The sequence below is a fragment of the Saccopteryx bilineata genome, chromosome 5, assembly GCF_036850765.1.
Source record: "Saccopteryx bilineata isolate mSacBil1 chromosome 5, mSacBil1_pri_phased_curated, whole genome shotgun sequence".
Lineage (NCBI taxonomy): Eukaryota > Metazoa > Chordata > Mammalia > Chiroptera > Emballonuridae > Saccopteryx > Saccopteryx bilineata.
In genome coordinates, this window is record NC_089494.1 from 5232499 (window position 1) to 5247099 (window position 14601).

At 53.9% G+C, this 14601-nt stretch overlaps 1 protein-coding gene across 1 annotated transcript; it reads left to right on the plus strand.

Annotated features, from left to right (window-relative positions):
- Positions 1 to 1923: 1923 nt before the first annotated feature.
- Positions 1924 to 3229, plus strand: ARL4C (ADP ribosylation factor like GTPase 4C). The gene has a single exon (XM_066280845.1). The coding sequence runs from the start codon at positions 2456 to 2458 to the stop codon at positions 3032 to 3034; it is 579 nt and encodes a 192-aa protein (XP_066136942.1). The 5' UTR covers positions 1924 to 2455; the 3' UTR covers positions 3035 to 3229.
- The last annotated feature ends 11372 nt before the right edge of the window (positions 3230 to 14601 follow it).

A 14601-nucleotide genomic window follows, 5' to 3' on the forward strand; every position in this document is an offset into this window, starting at 1 on the left:
GCCACTAATCAAAGTCCTGTTTCGGGCTGGCACCCAGCCAAGGCCCTCCCCTGGCATACCCGGGAGGAGAGAGAAGAAAGAGTCTCACGAGAAGGTGACTACCTATAAGCAAGCCCTGAAGAGAGCCAAGAAAATCACTCCAGAAACACAAGATACTGTCTTTCCAGGGTTCCGAGTAACCAACATGACCTCAGTATAAATTATGCCAACATTTCTCCTTCTTGCTTGCTTAATACCATTTGCTATATAGGAACAGATGCCTGATTTCTTGCATGGGAACCACCCCTCCCCAAATTGAGCCCCTGGGCCACACCTATCGGTGTGTTCCATCCTTCAGGACAGTAATGCTTGATTCAGAGGTGGGCCAGAAAGGTCAAAAGGATGTGTCCTCTAGTCTATTGTCATAGTTAATGGGAAAGAGATACAATTCCCCCCCCCCTCAGATGTAAACAGCAATGCTGGTAGGAAAATGAATCAATAGAGAGGGAAACAGAGAAGAAATGAATAGGCACCTGGCCTAAAGACTTTTTTTTTAGCTCCTGAATCCAGCCATACCTGAATCCCTATTTTTTCAATTATGCCAGTGAATATTTTTCATTTTTGTCCAACTCAATTTGAGTTGAATTTCTGTGTTTTGCAACTGAATTTAGGTTGCTAACAACTTCATTTGCCATTATATGAAAATAGTGTGGGAGTAGAGTGAAAGAAAGAGAAGGCAGGCCCTCAGCCCTGGGCACCAATACCACTGGGCTTGGGGCAGGCCGTCAGTATCTAGCTTCTATCTCGGCAAAGTGAAAAACACCTGGGCTGTGGTTTCCTCCTCTGGCAGGTTGTTTAGAATAACCCACAAGGCCACATTGGTGTTTGTAACCTCTTGTACCACTGACTCTACACACTATGGACATACTTTATTTTAGCTCCCAAGTGTGTCTAGAGCCTCAGGTGCAGAAAAAAATGGTTCATCTGCAGGCAAGTGGTTCTCAGTTCTCAAAGTAGGGTGGCAGAGGGTGCTCTTCTGAGATCCTAAGGTGGGATGTCAGCTTAGTTGGTGGGAACAAAATAAGGCAACCAACCCAAGGGTGTGTCTGGGAATGGCGAGTTGTCTGAGTTATCTGGAGATAGAGCCCTTATCCCCCGCCCCCATTGCAGTCCAGAAGGCTGAACACCTGCACCCATCGCTGCCACCAGACAAGAAAAGCTGGGCTTCCGGGGCACCCTGGGCACAGATCTGGACCCCAGTGCAGTGTGATGGTGGCCTGGTGAAGCCTCCCTGTAGCTCCGGCAGGAAAACCAGCACGGAGGGCCAAGGTTCAGGGCACAGCCAAGGGCATCTGAGTGGGAAGGCGCCCTGGTTGGGGACAGGGGCGCGGTTCGCGGATCTGGCTGGCGGTTCACTGAAGCCAGTGCGCTCCTTTCCCTTCTCCTGAGGGTCTGGGGGACCTGACTCCACCACCCTCACTCCCCGTGGGGGCACTCTCATCCCACCCCGGGCTCTCCCCAGGCTCCGGGCGGACGCTGTCTTCGGCCGCCTGGCTTTGGATTCCGGGCCGCGCCAGTGCCTGCAGAGCTGGGACCCCGAACCCGCTCCCTGAGGCCGGCTGTGCTGCCCTGGGCTGTGGCCCCGCCGGGCAGGGCAGTCGTCCGGTCGGGCCGGACCTGGTAGGGCGGGGAGTTCCGGGAGCAGGAGCTATTTTTACAAGATGCGTCAGCGGGCGGGGGAGAGCGAGCCGGCTCCGGGGCCCATTGTCTGGGCGCGGCACGGGAGGGGGACACCGAGGGCGATTCCCAGCGCTCGGAAGGGCGCGAAAACGGCCAGCCGGGAGGAGAAGTCCACACCCGACCCAGGGCCCGGCGGGGGCGTGGCCGGCGGGGCGTGGCGGGGGCGGGGCCGGCGAGGGGCGGAGCTGGGCGCCCTCGGGCCGCTGCAGGCTGGCGGCGGCGGCGGCGGCGGCGGCGCGGGGACTGCGGGGACAGAGAGGCGGCAGCGACGCCCGGGGAAGCCCGCGCCCCCTCCTGCGCCTGTGAGGCGCGCCCCGGGAGCGGGAGCGGCCCCGCAGCGCCGCCCAGAGCAGAGGCGAGCGCCGGAGCCCCGAGCTGCCGCCGGCGCAGAGCCGGGCAGCGACCCGAGCGCGGGGGCGCGACCGGAGGAAGCCGCAGAGCGAGCCGGCGCCGGGGGAGGGCTCCGGGCGCGAGCATCCCGCATCGCGGCAGCGGAGGCGGCTTGGCAGGAGACAAAAGCCCGCCGGAGAGACGCTATGCTGAGCCGGCGCGGGCTCCGAGACCGCGGCGTCTGAGCGCGCCGAGCCGTGCGCCCCGGGGCCGCGGAGGCTGGGCAGGTCGCGGCGGAGGGCGGCGGACGCGGCCCAGGTGCGCCCGGCCGCGGCGGGCCCGTAACTGTTCGGGGGGCGGCGCCCTCCCGCCGCAGCCGCAGTGGCCGGCGCCGCAGCGAGGAGCCATGGGCAACATCTCCTCCAACATCTCGGCCTTCCAGTCCCTGCACATCGTCATGCTGGGCTTGGACTCGGCCGGCAAGACCACGGTGCTCTACCGGCTCAAGTTCAACGAGTTCGTCAACACGGTGCCCACCATCGGCTTCAACACGGAGAAGATCAAGCTGAGCAACGGCACGGCCAAGGGCATCAGCTGCCACTTCTGGGACGTGGGCGGCCAGGAGAAGCTGCGGCCGCTGTGGAAATCCTACAGCCGTTGCACGGACGGCATCATCTACGTGGTGGACTCGGTGGACGTGGACCGGCTGGAGGAGGCCAAGACCGAGCTGCACAAGGTGACCAAGTTCGCCGAGAACCAGGGCACGCCGCTGCTGGTCATCGCCAACAAGCAGGACCTGCCCAAGTCGCTGCCGGTGGCCGAGATCGAGAAGCAGTTGGCGCTGCACGAGCTCATCCCGGCCACCACCTACCACGTCCAGCCGGCGTGCGCCATCATCGGCGAGGGCCTCACCGAGGGCATGGACAAGCTCTATGAGATGATTCTGAAACGCAGGAAGTCCCTCAAACAGAAGAAGAAGCGGTAATGTGCCCATCAGTGTTCGGGAGCGAGGGGGGGGGGAGGAGTGAGCTAGTGAGTCAAGCACGAATGAATGGGTGTGCGAGAACCCGCGCCCGCGAACAAAGACAGCGAACCAAAGCGATGCTTCGAATTTTTAAAACGGAATCTCTGCGCCCAGGCGCAGGACTAGTGACTTATCCCGGGTGTGCAGGCTGACTTGCCAGCCTGCCCAAAACCTGCTCCCACCCCGCGGCCCAGGGGACCTTTTGTCTGAACGGCCAGAGCTCCCTAATGGGGTGGGAGGCCGCCCTGGGGAATGGATGTGCAGGGGCTGCGGTCTGCCCTCCCCGCCCAGGTGGAAGGCTCAGATGTCAGAAACAAAAGCGATTTCTTCCTACTCCAGCGGGGCCAGAAGTTCAGGCTGCCCCGCCCTCACCTGGGAGTTACCTGAGGTATGCAAGTCCCAGAACCCTGGGAGCCCCCATCTGGGGGCGTGCTGGCAGCGAGAGGCGCTGGGGGAACAGTTAGCTGCTCCTTGCATAATTTTATGTCACAGGGCAGGCCCCTGTTGCAGTTTCACTTGTCCTGCCCTGGTCCCAAAGGAGGTGGTGGTTTGGGCTATCAGAGGACTGCCTGGAACTATATGCGCCCCCCTCCCCCTTCCTGGCATGGAGCACTGCGCTGTGCTGGCCTGGCCTGGGGCATGGCCTGGAAGAAGCCCCTTTTCTGGTGACTTGTGGTGGCTACCGATCCAGTTCTGCTGAGAACCGCTTTTCAGCCTGGAATCAGACATCATCCAGATGGGTTGGACCCTGTCCATGTATAGGTCATTATCACACAAAGAGACCAATAAAAATTAAAAAAACAAAAACCGTCAGAGGTGGTGGCAAATGGATGCATTTACTGTTTGCAGGATGGTTCAAGGTGTTTAAAGGGTAAGGCTCTGGACAGAGGTGCTGGATGGATGTGTGTGTGTGGACACAAGGGCCTCCCTCTGTACTGTGTCATTGGCATAAAATCTGGACCCATATGTGTGAAGTCTTAAATTCTCTTAGCCTACTGATTGGTTTGTGTGAGTGCACCAGCTGCAGATGTGTGCTGAATTGCAGGATGGGTTTTTTTGGGTTTTTTTGCAAAGGATGTCTCATAATACTCACCGCTTGATGACCGGTTTTGGTTTTCAGACATTTTTTTTTTAACCTTTAAAAATATTCACCATACTTGACTCTGCCCTTTTTATATCCTTTTACGCTGCAAGTGGCGACATGTTCAGGTTTCTAATTGGGTTTATTGTGACCTATCTGGTTTAAGTATTTCATTAAAGATGTCTCATTGGAGACATTTCCTGTCATGCACCAAAAAATAAAACCCCACCTTGTTGTAAAAGCTGACCTTGTTGCATGGATTTAAAAGCGAAGGAAAAACACCAGGATGAGGCCCCTTCCCAATTCACTCTCCTGGGAACTGGCCTGCGGAGCAAATGCAAACCACAAGGAGTGCTTGCTACAAAGCGAGTGTGTGACGCCGTGGTCACCTGTACTCAGGCACTTGGCGGTGTACTTGAAAGAGGCTTTGGAACATAAAGTGAAAGAATAGCTATTTTTAATAATGTAATTTAAATAAAAATCCTTTATAATCAAGACTGAGGAGTCTTGGTTTGCAGAAGCTGTCATTTACCCTAAAAAAAAACACAACACAGTACCAAAAGGGAAACTTAAGCTTACTATTTGATTTTTATTTCCTCTTTGAATCCATGTTTACAGGTAGACTTGTGTTTCTCTCCCCCACCCCACCCCCCACCACCATTGTTATGAATTAATTTACAAAGGAGGCCTATAAAATCGGGCATGATCATGCTTGGACATCTGAATTGGTCAAATGATAAATTCATGCCCATAGTCCATGGCACTCAGAAAGTTCGTTTACAAACCAGAGGTAGAATTCCTGGCTTCCTGCTTGAAACCCACTTCTCGGAGGAGATGTTTTAAAAGAAGGAACCTAGCACCCCCTCTCCCTTCTTCTCTGTTGTCGTTGTATCTGGTGCCCCCTCCAAAGGTGGTCTTTTTGTAGAAACTCAGTAGAGAAAAATAGAGCTAAGCAGCGCTCAGAAGCCTGCAAGGTTTCCGTTTACATAGTGACAGCATACTCACTGATTTCTAAATGGGCTGGTCCCGTCATCTGAAGATTCTGTATAGAATGATTTAAAAAAAAAAAAATCCATCTTCTTTATTTTCTTCACATGCGATAATTTCTTAAGCACTTTGACATTTTGGTAGTTCCACACTATTGAGAGAATAATATATTTATTTTGTGACATTGCCGATGCCAAATACTGTAACCTTCTTGTGCTCACGATTCTTCGGTTCAAGATCGCTGTTCAAATTCTGCCATGCTTCACGAATGATACAAAATGATCTGGGTTTTGTTTTTGTTTTCTTTTTGCATTATTAATACTTAAAGGGTGCAGTCCGCTGTTAGTAATTGTGTAGTCAAGTGAAACCCTGTGGTGTCTCAACTAATAGTTAAAGAGTCTCAGTTGATTTCTGTAACGTTTGACCTAATAATAGCCCATTTCAACTCTGACCAGACAGGAAGCACAGATCACATCACCTTGGGTGGTCAGCCCGGTTGGGGGCGGGGCTTCCCCTCCGAGTAGCCCTCAGTGATTGATGGATGTAGGATGCCTCCTGCCTTTGGGAGAAGGCATGGGTGTTACACAGAAGTGGACCACCCCACGGGAGCTTTTGAAATGTTTTCTTACAGACACAGGGAGGAGGCCGGCTTTGCTTCAGAACAATTCTCTTCACCCGTTCTCTGTCATGGTGTTGGGACTGTGTCTCTTGGTTTGTTTCTGTTTCTACTGCTAAAATGCCGTCTTGGTCACCTTCCTCCTCTGTTCCCACTCCCTTTTATATGCATATATGATGCTGTGAACAGAAATAAATTATTTATACAAGCAAACGTTCGGGGCGCTTGTCTGTGGACGGTTTCTGCTCTTTCTTCTCCGGGTCCCCTTCACTGAGCGAGCGGAGGGCGGGGTCCCCGGGGGGATCTCCAGGGCTGGATCCATCGGCTCTGCTTGTTTTGGTGTGAGTGTCTGCCCCACCCTGGGTGCTGGACGGAGAGGTGCCTGTCCCCCTTCTGTTGCCTGTCACTGGTCCTTCCAAATCGTTTAGGAAAATGGCCTCGACACCTGGCCCATCCCCTGCCTCTCTCGGTCATTGAAAAGGTCATGATTGTTAATGACTTCCAAAACATCTGGCTGTGTAACAACTGGGACGACCTCCATGCTAGCATAGCCCCGGGAGCCGTTACAGAGCTGCTCGGAGACAGGGCTGCCCCTCTGCCGGTGCCTGGGTTGAGTTCTACTCTCGAGCCCGTCGGAAGGGCTGCAAGGCCTGAGTCCTCGTCAGCAGTAGGTGTGGTGAGACCCCTGCGCTCAGTCCGTGCCGTCGGGGAAAGGCGCACTTTCTGGGGGAACGGAGAGAGGGTGGGAGGCAATAGAGCCTCTGCCAGGTTCGGTGTGAAGCTCGCGGGGGGGGGGGGGGGCAGGTGTAAAGCAACAAAACTAAGTCATGGAGGGGTCTTCACTCTGGAGCCAAAAAAGATGCCAGTTTCAAATTCTGACTCAAATGCTCGGGGGCCCCGTGATTTTGCTGAAGCCTTGAGACCTCAGTTTCCCTGTGTGTAAAACATACGGGATCATGATGGCCGTTGGGAGGATGAAACAGTGGTGATTGGGACGTGCTTACAAGTCCCTGGTGGGGAGTAGACGCGCAGTAGCTTTTGGCCCGACGGTAACAGGCTGCTAACGGTATGTAGAACGCCTGATAACGGAACCTTACGACAGGCCTGTAAGTTTGGGCGCGGCAGTCTTCCTTTCCTCCATACCTGTTTGGTGTCTTCATCCTACTAAAGCCTGGGCTCGTGGAGTCCAACCGGCAGCTACAGAGACGTCGATAGTCCCGGGCAGTCTGGTCGTCCAGAGCTGCGAGGGGCTGAATTAGACTCTAACCTGAGGTCTCCAGATTCGTGGATCCGTTAGTCCCCCCACACAGCCGCGCTCAGTGAGGGGAGGTCCTGGACAGCTGGTGCACAGCATGACACTGGGGACACAGGTACGTGCGCAGTGAGTACTGGTAGAATGGCTTCATTCATCTCAGTTTGGGTTCTGAACGTGAAGTGCACATTCTCTGATTGATTGTTTCCCATTAACTATTTTGGTTAAGGTGAAAATACACAGAATGATACTTCTTTAAGATCACTACTGTACGATGAACCTGTGCAGTGACTCTGAAGGATGTTGAATCGCGGACACGTCAGCAAACCACTGGTGAGCTTAGTGGTTTTCTCAACTGCGAGCGAGGCTTGCCTCCACCGTGCATGTTGCCATAGAAGCGAATGTGTTAGAGCCCCATGACCCCCAAAAGCACAGATGCCATTTTTAAGAACTGAAACCCGAAAAATGCTTGAAAAGCCGTTTAGAAAAACCATCGCAGCTCCTTATGAGTAAAAATACTAGAACCCCAGAGAAGCGAAGGCTGAAATCCTTGTCTTTTGGTGTAACCCTAATTTAACTTCGGTGTAAACAAAGCAGTCCCCAAGAAGTCAGGTGACGCTTGATACTTGGACAATTGGGTTCGTTTCATGTTTTCCGGGAAAGTAACCCCAAGTGGCCCCGTCACTCTGACCTCAAACAACTGAGGAGGCTGTTAGACCTCCGCAGTCGCTGTATTTCCCCCAGTCTGAACTTCCCTCTCCTTCCCCCGAGGTCTTACTTCTGCATTTGTAAGTTTCTGTGCTAGACCATGGACATCTGGGCGTTCACATTTGTCCCCAAGGGCTTGTGCGCTGGGAACCATTCCGTTGCCAACACCACAGACTGGTTCGAGGTCACATTTGCGTGGCCCCCGGGAAGGACAAATACTGCGCCAAGAGCAGAGGATAACAGGTCTGGCGTGATGAAGGCTGAGGAGAGAACTTGACCCTCCCTGATGCCACAGCCCTCCCCTGCCAGCTCATCTCGTGCTTTCCTCCTCTACATCCACCTGTGTACTGGGTGCCCACCGTTTGGCACTGGCCCACCAGGAACCAGATTCGCCATCTCGGTCACCGCGGCAATCTTTTCTGTCCTCCCACGGATGCCTCATCCGTGTTCGCATACCCTTACTCCCTGTGGCCCTCCCTGGCCCAGCGGACACCTGTTTCACATTGAATGTGCCCTGACGACGACGCTGGAGCACTCGATACATCTGTTCCGCACGATCTGATCGAGCCCGGGGCTGTTTTCAGTCTCCGAGAGGAAGCTGCGCGCGGAGGGTTTCTGAGAGGGTGGCGTACGTGTCCCCGCCCGCATCGGAAATGAGAAATGAAGAGCTATGTGGTTACACCCCCTGAGGTTTGCAGAATGTGAGCTGGCTTTCTTGGAACAGAAGGAGGGACCAGATGGGCCACTCGGGGCCTCACCTTCTCCCAAGGAGTGTCCCGTCCCGGTGAATGTGTCCTCCGAGGGTGACCGGGTGACCGTTCCATGTACTGAGTGAAAGAAAGAACCAAAACAACATTCAAAGTTGTAGTTAGAGCACAGGTTCAAGAGGACAAGCGTCTCTTTTGCATGTGCTAATTAAAATGAGCATAGTTAAGTACAGCTCTACGGAGGTTTCTATTCTGACTCAGTCCCTAGGTCATCCTGATAATAACAGCCATCGCTAAGCTTTATTGAGCGCTCAGTATGTGCTGGACACCGTGCTAGGCGCCTTATCTGCTCGATCGCCTTTCCTCCCTGGAGCCCCAAGAGATCCGTTCATTGGCCCTGGCCAGTTGGCTCAGCGGTAGAGCGTCGGCCTAGCGTGCGGAGGACCCGGGTTCGATTCCCGGCCAGGGCACATAGGAGAAGTGCCCATTTGCTTCTCCACCCCTTCGCCGCACCTTCCTCTCTGTCTTTCTCTTCCCCTCCCGCAGCCAAGGCTCCATTGGAGCAAAGATGGCCCAGGCGCTGGGGATGGCTCTGTGGCCTCTGCCTCAGGCGCTAGACTGGCTCTGGTCGCAACATGGCGACGCCCAGGATGGGTGGATCCTGGTCGGGCGCATGCGGGAGTCTGTCTGACTGTCTCTCCCTGTTTCCAGCTTCAAAAAAATGCAAAAAAAACCCACACAAAAACAACAACAACAAAAAAAAGAGATCCGTTCATTAATCAAATAAATTAATCAGTTGATGTACCTGCCCCAACAGATGAGGCTACGGGGGAAGTAAAGATTGCCTCACCTCCTCTGAGGTCAGCTGGGGGGGCCGCCCAGGTGAAGGCCCAGCTCCCTGAGACCCAGCGGCTGAGCTCCTGAGCTCGGGGCGCCCCCAGCCTGCTGTCACTCGGAGAGGGAAGCCCTGCAGGTGGAGGGAGCTGGGGCTCAGAATTCAGAGAGAAGAGAGAGTGGAGGCCATGTCACCAGTGAGCAGCGCCACCCTTGAGACAGGGGCCCCTGCCCCCTGACAGCTCACGCTCACTGACAGGCCTGACCCCAAGCTCTGTGCCTTGCCCATCCATTTTCTCTTTTCCTGCTCTGAGCCCTGGTGGAGGTGTCTGTCTCCTAGTCCTTCGGGAAGCTGGGGTCAGCACGGTGACCGAAACAGCTGGCCCCAAATCCTCTGTGGAGAACGCACCCCAGGGGCTAGAAAGCACAGCCCCTCTCAACCGGCTTCCGCCCTCCAAGCATTTTATTTCTGATTTTCTTTTCAAGAGACCATGTGCTCCCTGGCCAGTTGGCTCAGCGGTAGAGCGTCGGCCTGGTGTGCAGAAGTCCCGGGTTCGATTCCCGGCCAGGGCACACAGGAGAAGCGCCCATCTGCTTCTCCATCCCCCCCCCCTTCCTCTCTGTCTCTCTCTTCCCCTCCTGCAGCGAGGCTCCATTGGAGCAAAGATGGCCCGGGCGCTGGGGATGGCTCCTTGGCCTCTGCCCCAGGCGCTAGAGTGGCTCTGGTTGCGGCAGAGCGACGCCCCGGAGGGGCAGAGCATCGCCCCCTGGTGGGCAGAGCGTCGCCCCTGGTGGGCATGCCAGGTGGATCCCAGTCGGGCGCATGCGGGAGTCTGTCTGACTGTCTATCCCCGTTTCCAGCTTCAGAAAAAATACAAAAAAAAAGAGACCGTGTGCTTGGAGCAATGCCTCCCTGGCACAGGGCATTTATACAGCCCAGCAGGTGGGACTGTGAGGAGTCTGTGTGCCCGCCTTGGCGTGCCATCTTGACAGAGTCATCTAACCTTTCTCAGCCTAGATGCCTCATCGCCGCAGCAGCAGCTGACTGCCCCGGCCCTGCCCGCCCGGCCCTCCGGTGATTCCAAAGATAAAAAAGATCACAGATAAGAAGGCACTGTGCCACCAGCTGGGCAGATCCAGACCCTGGTAAAGGTGGCATCACGTACTTAGACGGTGGCTGGCTGTCTCCACCATGCCCGCTCCCTTGTGACCATGCTCTGCCTCTGTGGTTACAGAAAAACCCAGAAGCCTCGCTGTCCCCTCTCCAATTTCACTCCTAAAAGCGCCTTCAGCTCACAGAATCAACCAAAGGAGATGTAGCGGAGAAAAGCATCTCTCTCTCTCTCTCTCTCTCTCTCCCCCTGTGAGATTCTGGGGAGGACAGAGAGCCTTAGTGGATGTTTCCATTAGGAGACTGCTGGGGAAAATAAGCCTCCTTATTTCTGTCATTTGCAGAATTCTCGTTTTTCTAATGGCGAACTCATGATTGGTTTCATTTCCTTAAACTCTAACTCCTGGTGCCATTAATTTCAACTGCTCCAGTCTTATAAAAACTAAAATAGTTTCAGTGTATAATTGAAAAGTCGTCACAGGAAGTAATGACAACTGTAACAGCTTATTTCACGCATCTGTGTTTGAGTCCATTATTAGGTAGATGACGTTCTGCATTGCTGCGCAGTGTGAAGGGTGCTGGGGAGCCCATTCATCGTGTCCAGAACGCTGTTAAACATGTGATCCACGATCAGTTGTGACCCCCTGTATACTGGGAACACTCCACCGGGTGGACGTGCCAGGAAGACGTGTGACTGGTTCTTGTCCTTGGAGGGCTGATATTCTGGCTGGGGAACCAGGGCTAAACCATCAGGTGACACGACACATCCTGCAATGTTACCACAGGGAACGGCATGAATTCGACCGAGTTCACGTTTTCCATAACATACTAGCCTCAGGGTGAAACTGGGAGTAAAGCCGGGTGACTGCGTGACCTAGCACGCACAACTTCAAGACCTCCAGCCCTCCCACCCCTGATGTCTGTCTTCAGTTCTTTCGGAGCTTTCCTTGGGGGGGGGGGGTGTTCACTATTCTAGTGTCCACTGCCTCCTCCATTTTCTCCTCTCCTGCCCTGACCCCGCTGTGGAGGTGTGTCTGTGTCCTGGGAGCTAGGACCAGCCCGGTGGCCAAAACGGCTGGACGCAAACACTGCCGACCCCACTCACATTACTCAATTCTTAACACGTCACATGTATTTCTGACGTGGTTCCTTAGCTCCGCCTGGAAGGGACGCAGACATCCGAGAGCCTGGGAGCTGTCTGATTCCAAGATAGGTCACACTTCCTCTCTTCGGTTCACGGCGGTCTATACTAGGATTCATTTTTGTCCCAGGATTTCTATCCAGTTGAGATGTCTCCTGGGAAGAACCCCCTGGAGGGGACTCAAGCACTAAACTACCCAAGAGAGGCTCAAAAAGAAAGTTTCAGATACAAGGGGCTATGGGGGGGGGGTTCTGGGATGGCACAGGGTCAGCCACTGAAGTAGTCACGTGATTCTCACCCCCAACTGGAGGAAAAAGCTTCTTGGAGAGTAGTGTGCGGGCGGGCTTCAGAAAATATTCCTTATTTTTTTTTAGAATTAGACCCAGGACCATAAAACTCTCCATTGCTTCTCTGAATTTCAGTGAATAAAGATGTGATGCCCGGAGTGGCTGCAGCCATTTTGGCCCCATGAGGAGAACCAGCCCATATAAAGAAGATGGCAGAAGAGAAATATGGAAGGAACCTGGCTCTTAGACAATGTCACTGAACTGCTATAATAGCTAACCTGGTTGGTTGTTACACCTGGTGACTGCCGAGCCTCAGAACTTGTGGTGATGTGAGAGAACAAATCACTCCTTACTTGGGATTTCAGCTATTTCCAGCTAAAATATCCTCAGCTAACAAGGCTCCTTAGACACCATAACCAACCCTGGATAGGACAGAACATTAAGGCTCCCTAAAAGCTGCTGTGTAAAAGAGAAATTGCCCCCCCCTCCTCCGTGCCAACAGATCCCAAGCAGATTAAAAGCTACCTTGATTGTCTGTCCCTGGCTGGGGAGGATTGACTGACTGCTTGGCTCCTGATTTCCCAATTCCTGCCCGGGAGCCAGGGACAGTCTGGCCAAGGGAGTGTGGCACACCCTGTGTGTAACTTGGAGTAAGCAGCCGAAATGTCATTAAATGTTAAGCTCTTTTACCAGCCCTCATTTTCTCAACAGAAATAATGAAGATAATTAATGGCTCCCCTTCACGGAGCGTTCACTTTGTGCAAGGCAATAAATTAAAACACTTTACAACGCGATTTCTTTTCACCCTCTCCGAAGGTCTATGAGGTAGCTACGTTCATCCCTCCCGCACCTTCACGAGACAGACGGAGAAGTAGGCTTCTAGGGAGATAATCATAATAACAATTGGTGACCACGTACGGAGTGCCAAGCACGGAACTAAATTCATCGGCTAGAAATCTTATTTATCGGTTATAATGGACTTTGTGGGACAGGGACTCCTTTTTTATCATTGCCCTCACTTCACAGAGGCAAGAAAACAGGCTGGCAGATGCCGGGTGTCTTGCCAGGGTCACTGACCCACTAAGCAGAGTGAGGATTTGAGCCTGGACAGTGCGACTGCAAGGCCTGTACGCTGACCCTGCCCAGCCCTGCACGTCCGGCTAGGGTCGGGCACATGCGGATGGCCCAGGTTATCAGCCTGTCGTTGGTACAGTGTCCCCACCACTGCCGTTCCGAAAGATGGTCCGAGGGCTCTCCAGACCAGCGCCTCTCCCATCTAACGTGCATACCGCTTACGGGGGTGGGGTGGGGGGGCTGTTACATCCCAGGGCCTGATCTGGTGGGGGTCCTGAGAGCCTGCTTTTCTAGCAAGTGATGCCATGCTGCTGATCCCTGAGCACGTGTCAAAGCCTGCATTCCTCCGGAGCTGCTCGGGCCCCAGGGAGCCCTGGCCTGAGCACCATCACTACTCTGGTCCCTCGAAGACAGTGATTCTCAATGGGGGGGGGGGCTGAGGAAGGGGGCAGGTCAGCCAAGAAACCACGCAAACAAGAGTCAGCCAGAAGACACTGGCCACAGTCATGATGCTGCACTGTCGATGAACCTTGTGAACAGTATGCTAAGTGAAAGGAGCCAGACACAAAGTATATCGTGTGGCTGGGTTCCTCTGGGATGTGCAGAATCAGCAGACCCATAAAGACAGGAAGTAGAGAGTCGTGGTCAGGGGGTGGGTGGGGGTGGGGGGAGTGACTCCCTGTGGATGCGGGGTTACTTGGAAGGGTGGTGGAATTAAATGATCGTAATGGTTACACATCACTGTAAATACAGTAACTAGAAACCACTGAATTGGGACTCTAAAGCCAATACGACATGTATCTCAGTTTTGAAAGTTGCAAAAACAAAAACAACCCCCCAAATTAATCCCTTCTCTAACAGGTAGTGGGAGCCATCCTCAAGGGTCTTCACTAACACATTGGTTGCTAGGCAGCTGACAAAATGCTCAATTGTAACAGTTTCTTTAGAGTATATTATTGTGAGTTTCTCAAATGGAATACACTTAGGTGGCATTATGACAGGAGAGGGCGGGAGAGATTGCTGACAGAAGGAGCACATGTGTGGAGAAGGTTCCAGAAGATATGGAATGCATTTGATTCCTTCGTGAATCAAATATGTCTGGGCCCCGTGCAGCTGTGCGTTTTGGACCTGATGAGCCTCCATGAGGAAAACCAGGGTGTCCTGCCCTGCACCTCACAGCTGGCTGGGGTGGTGGTATTCTTCACATAAAAGGTGAAAATGACTCATTTTCTTTCTGTAACGGAAAGCACTAGAAAACCTCTGTGTGAGGGCCAGTTTTCAAAATGACTAACCTTCCGTTCATGTGAACTAGGTTTCTGAACAGGGCGGCTTTCTCTGAGCTCTGTTCAGGAGCGCACCGTGGTCCACGGCCTCTGCTACGACGTGAACCAGCGTCCCTACCCCGCCCCCCGCGCACCTGGCCACGCATGAGCACTGAGCTGAGGCTGTGTGGGCCTTCAGAGCTGAAGACTCTTTAAGAGAAGGATCCCTGGTGGCTGCCGGTGTCACCGATGTAGAGTGAACAAACGTGTTAAAAGCGCTTGGCTGCGGCACAGGCCCCAGGTACCTAGGAGGCCACAGGTAGCCCGTACCCGGCCAAACTTAGCTTGGTTCGGTCCAGTTCGGTGTCAGTGCGCCCATCATGCCAAGCGATCGTGTCTGGCAACTTGGTGAAGCTCAGGTAACCGTGGTGCCGAACTGGGACCCCACACCACATTTCCTCCTCAAAC

Coding starts and splice junctions, on each gene's coding strand:
- ARL4C (XM_066280845.1), top strand. CDS start 2,456: ATGGGCAACATCTCCTCCAACATCTCGGCCTTCCAGTCCCTGCACATC.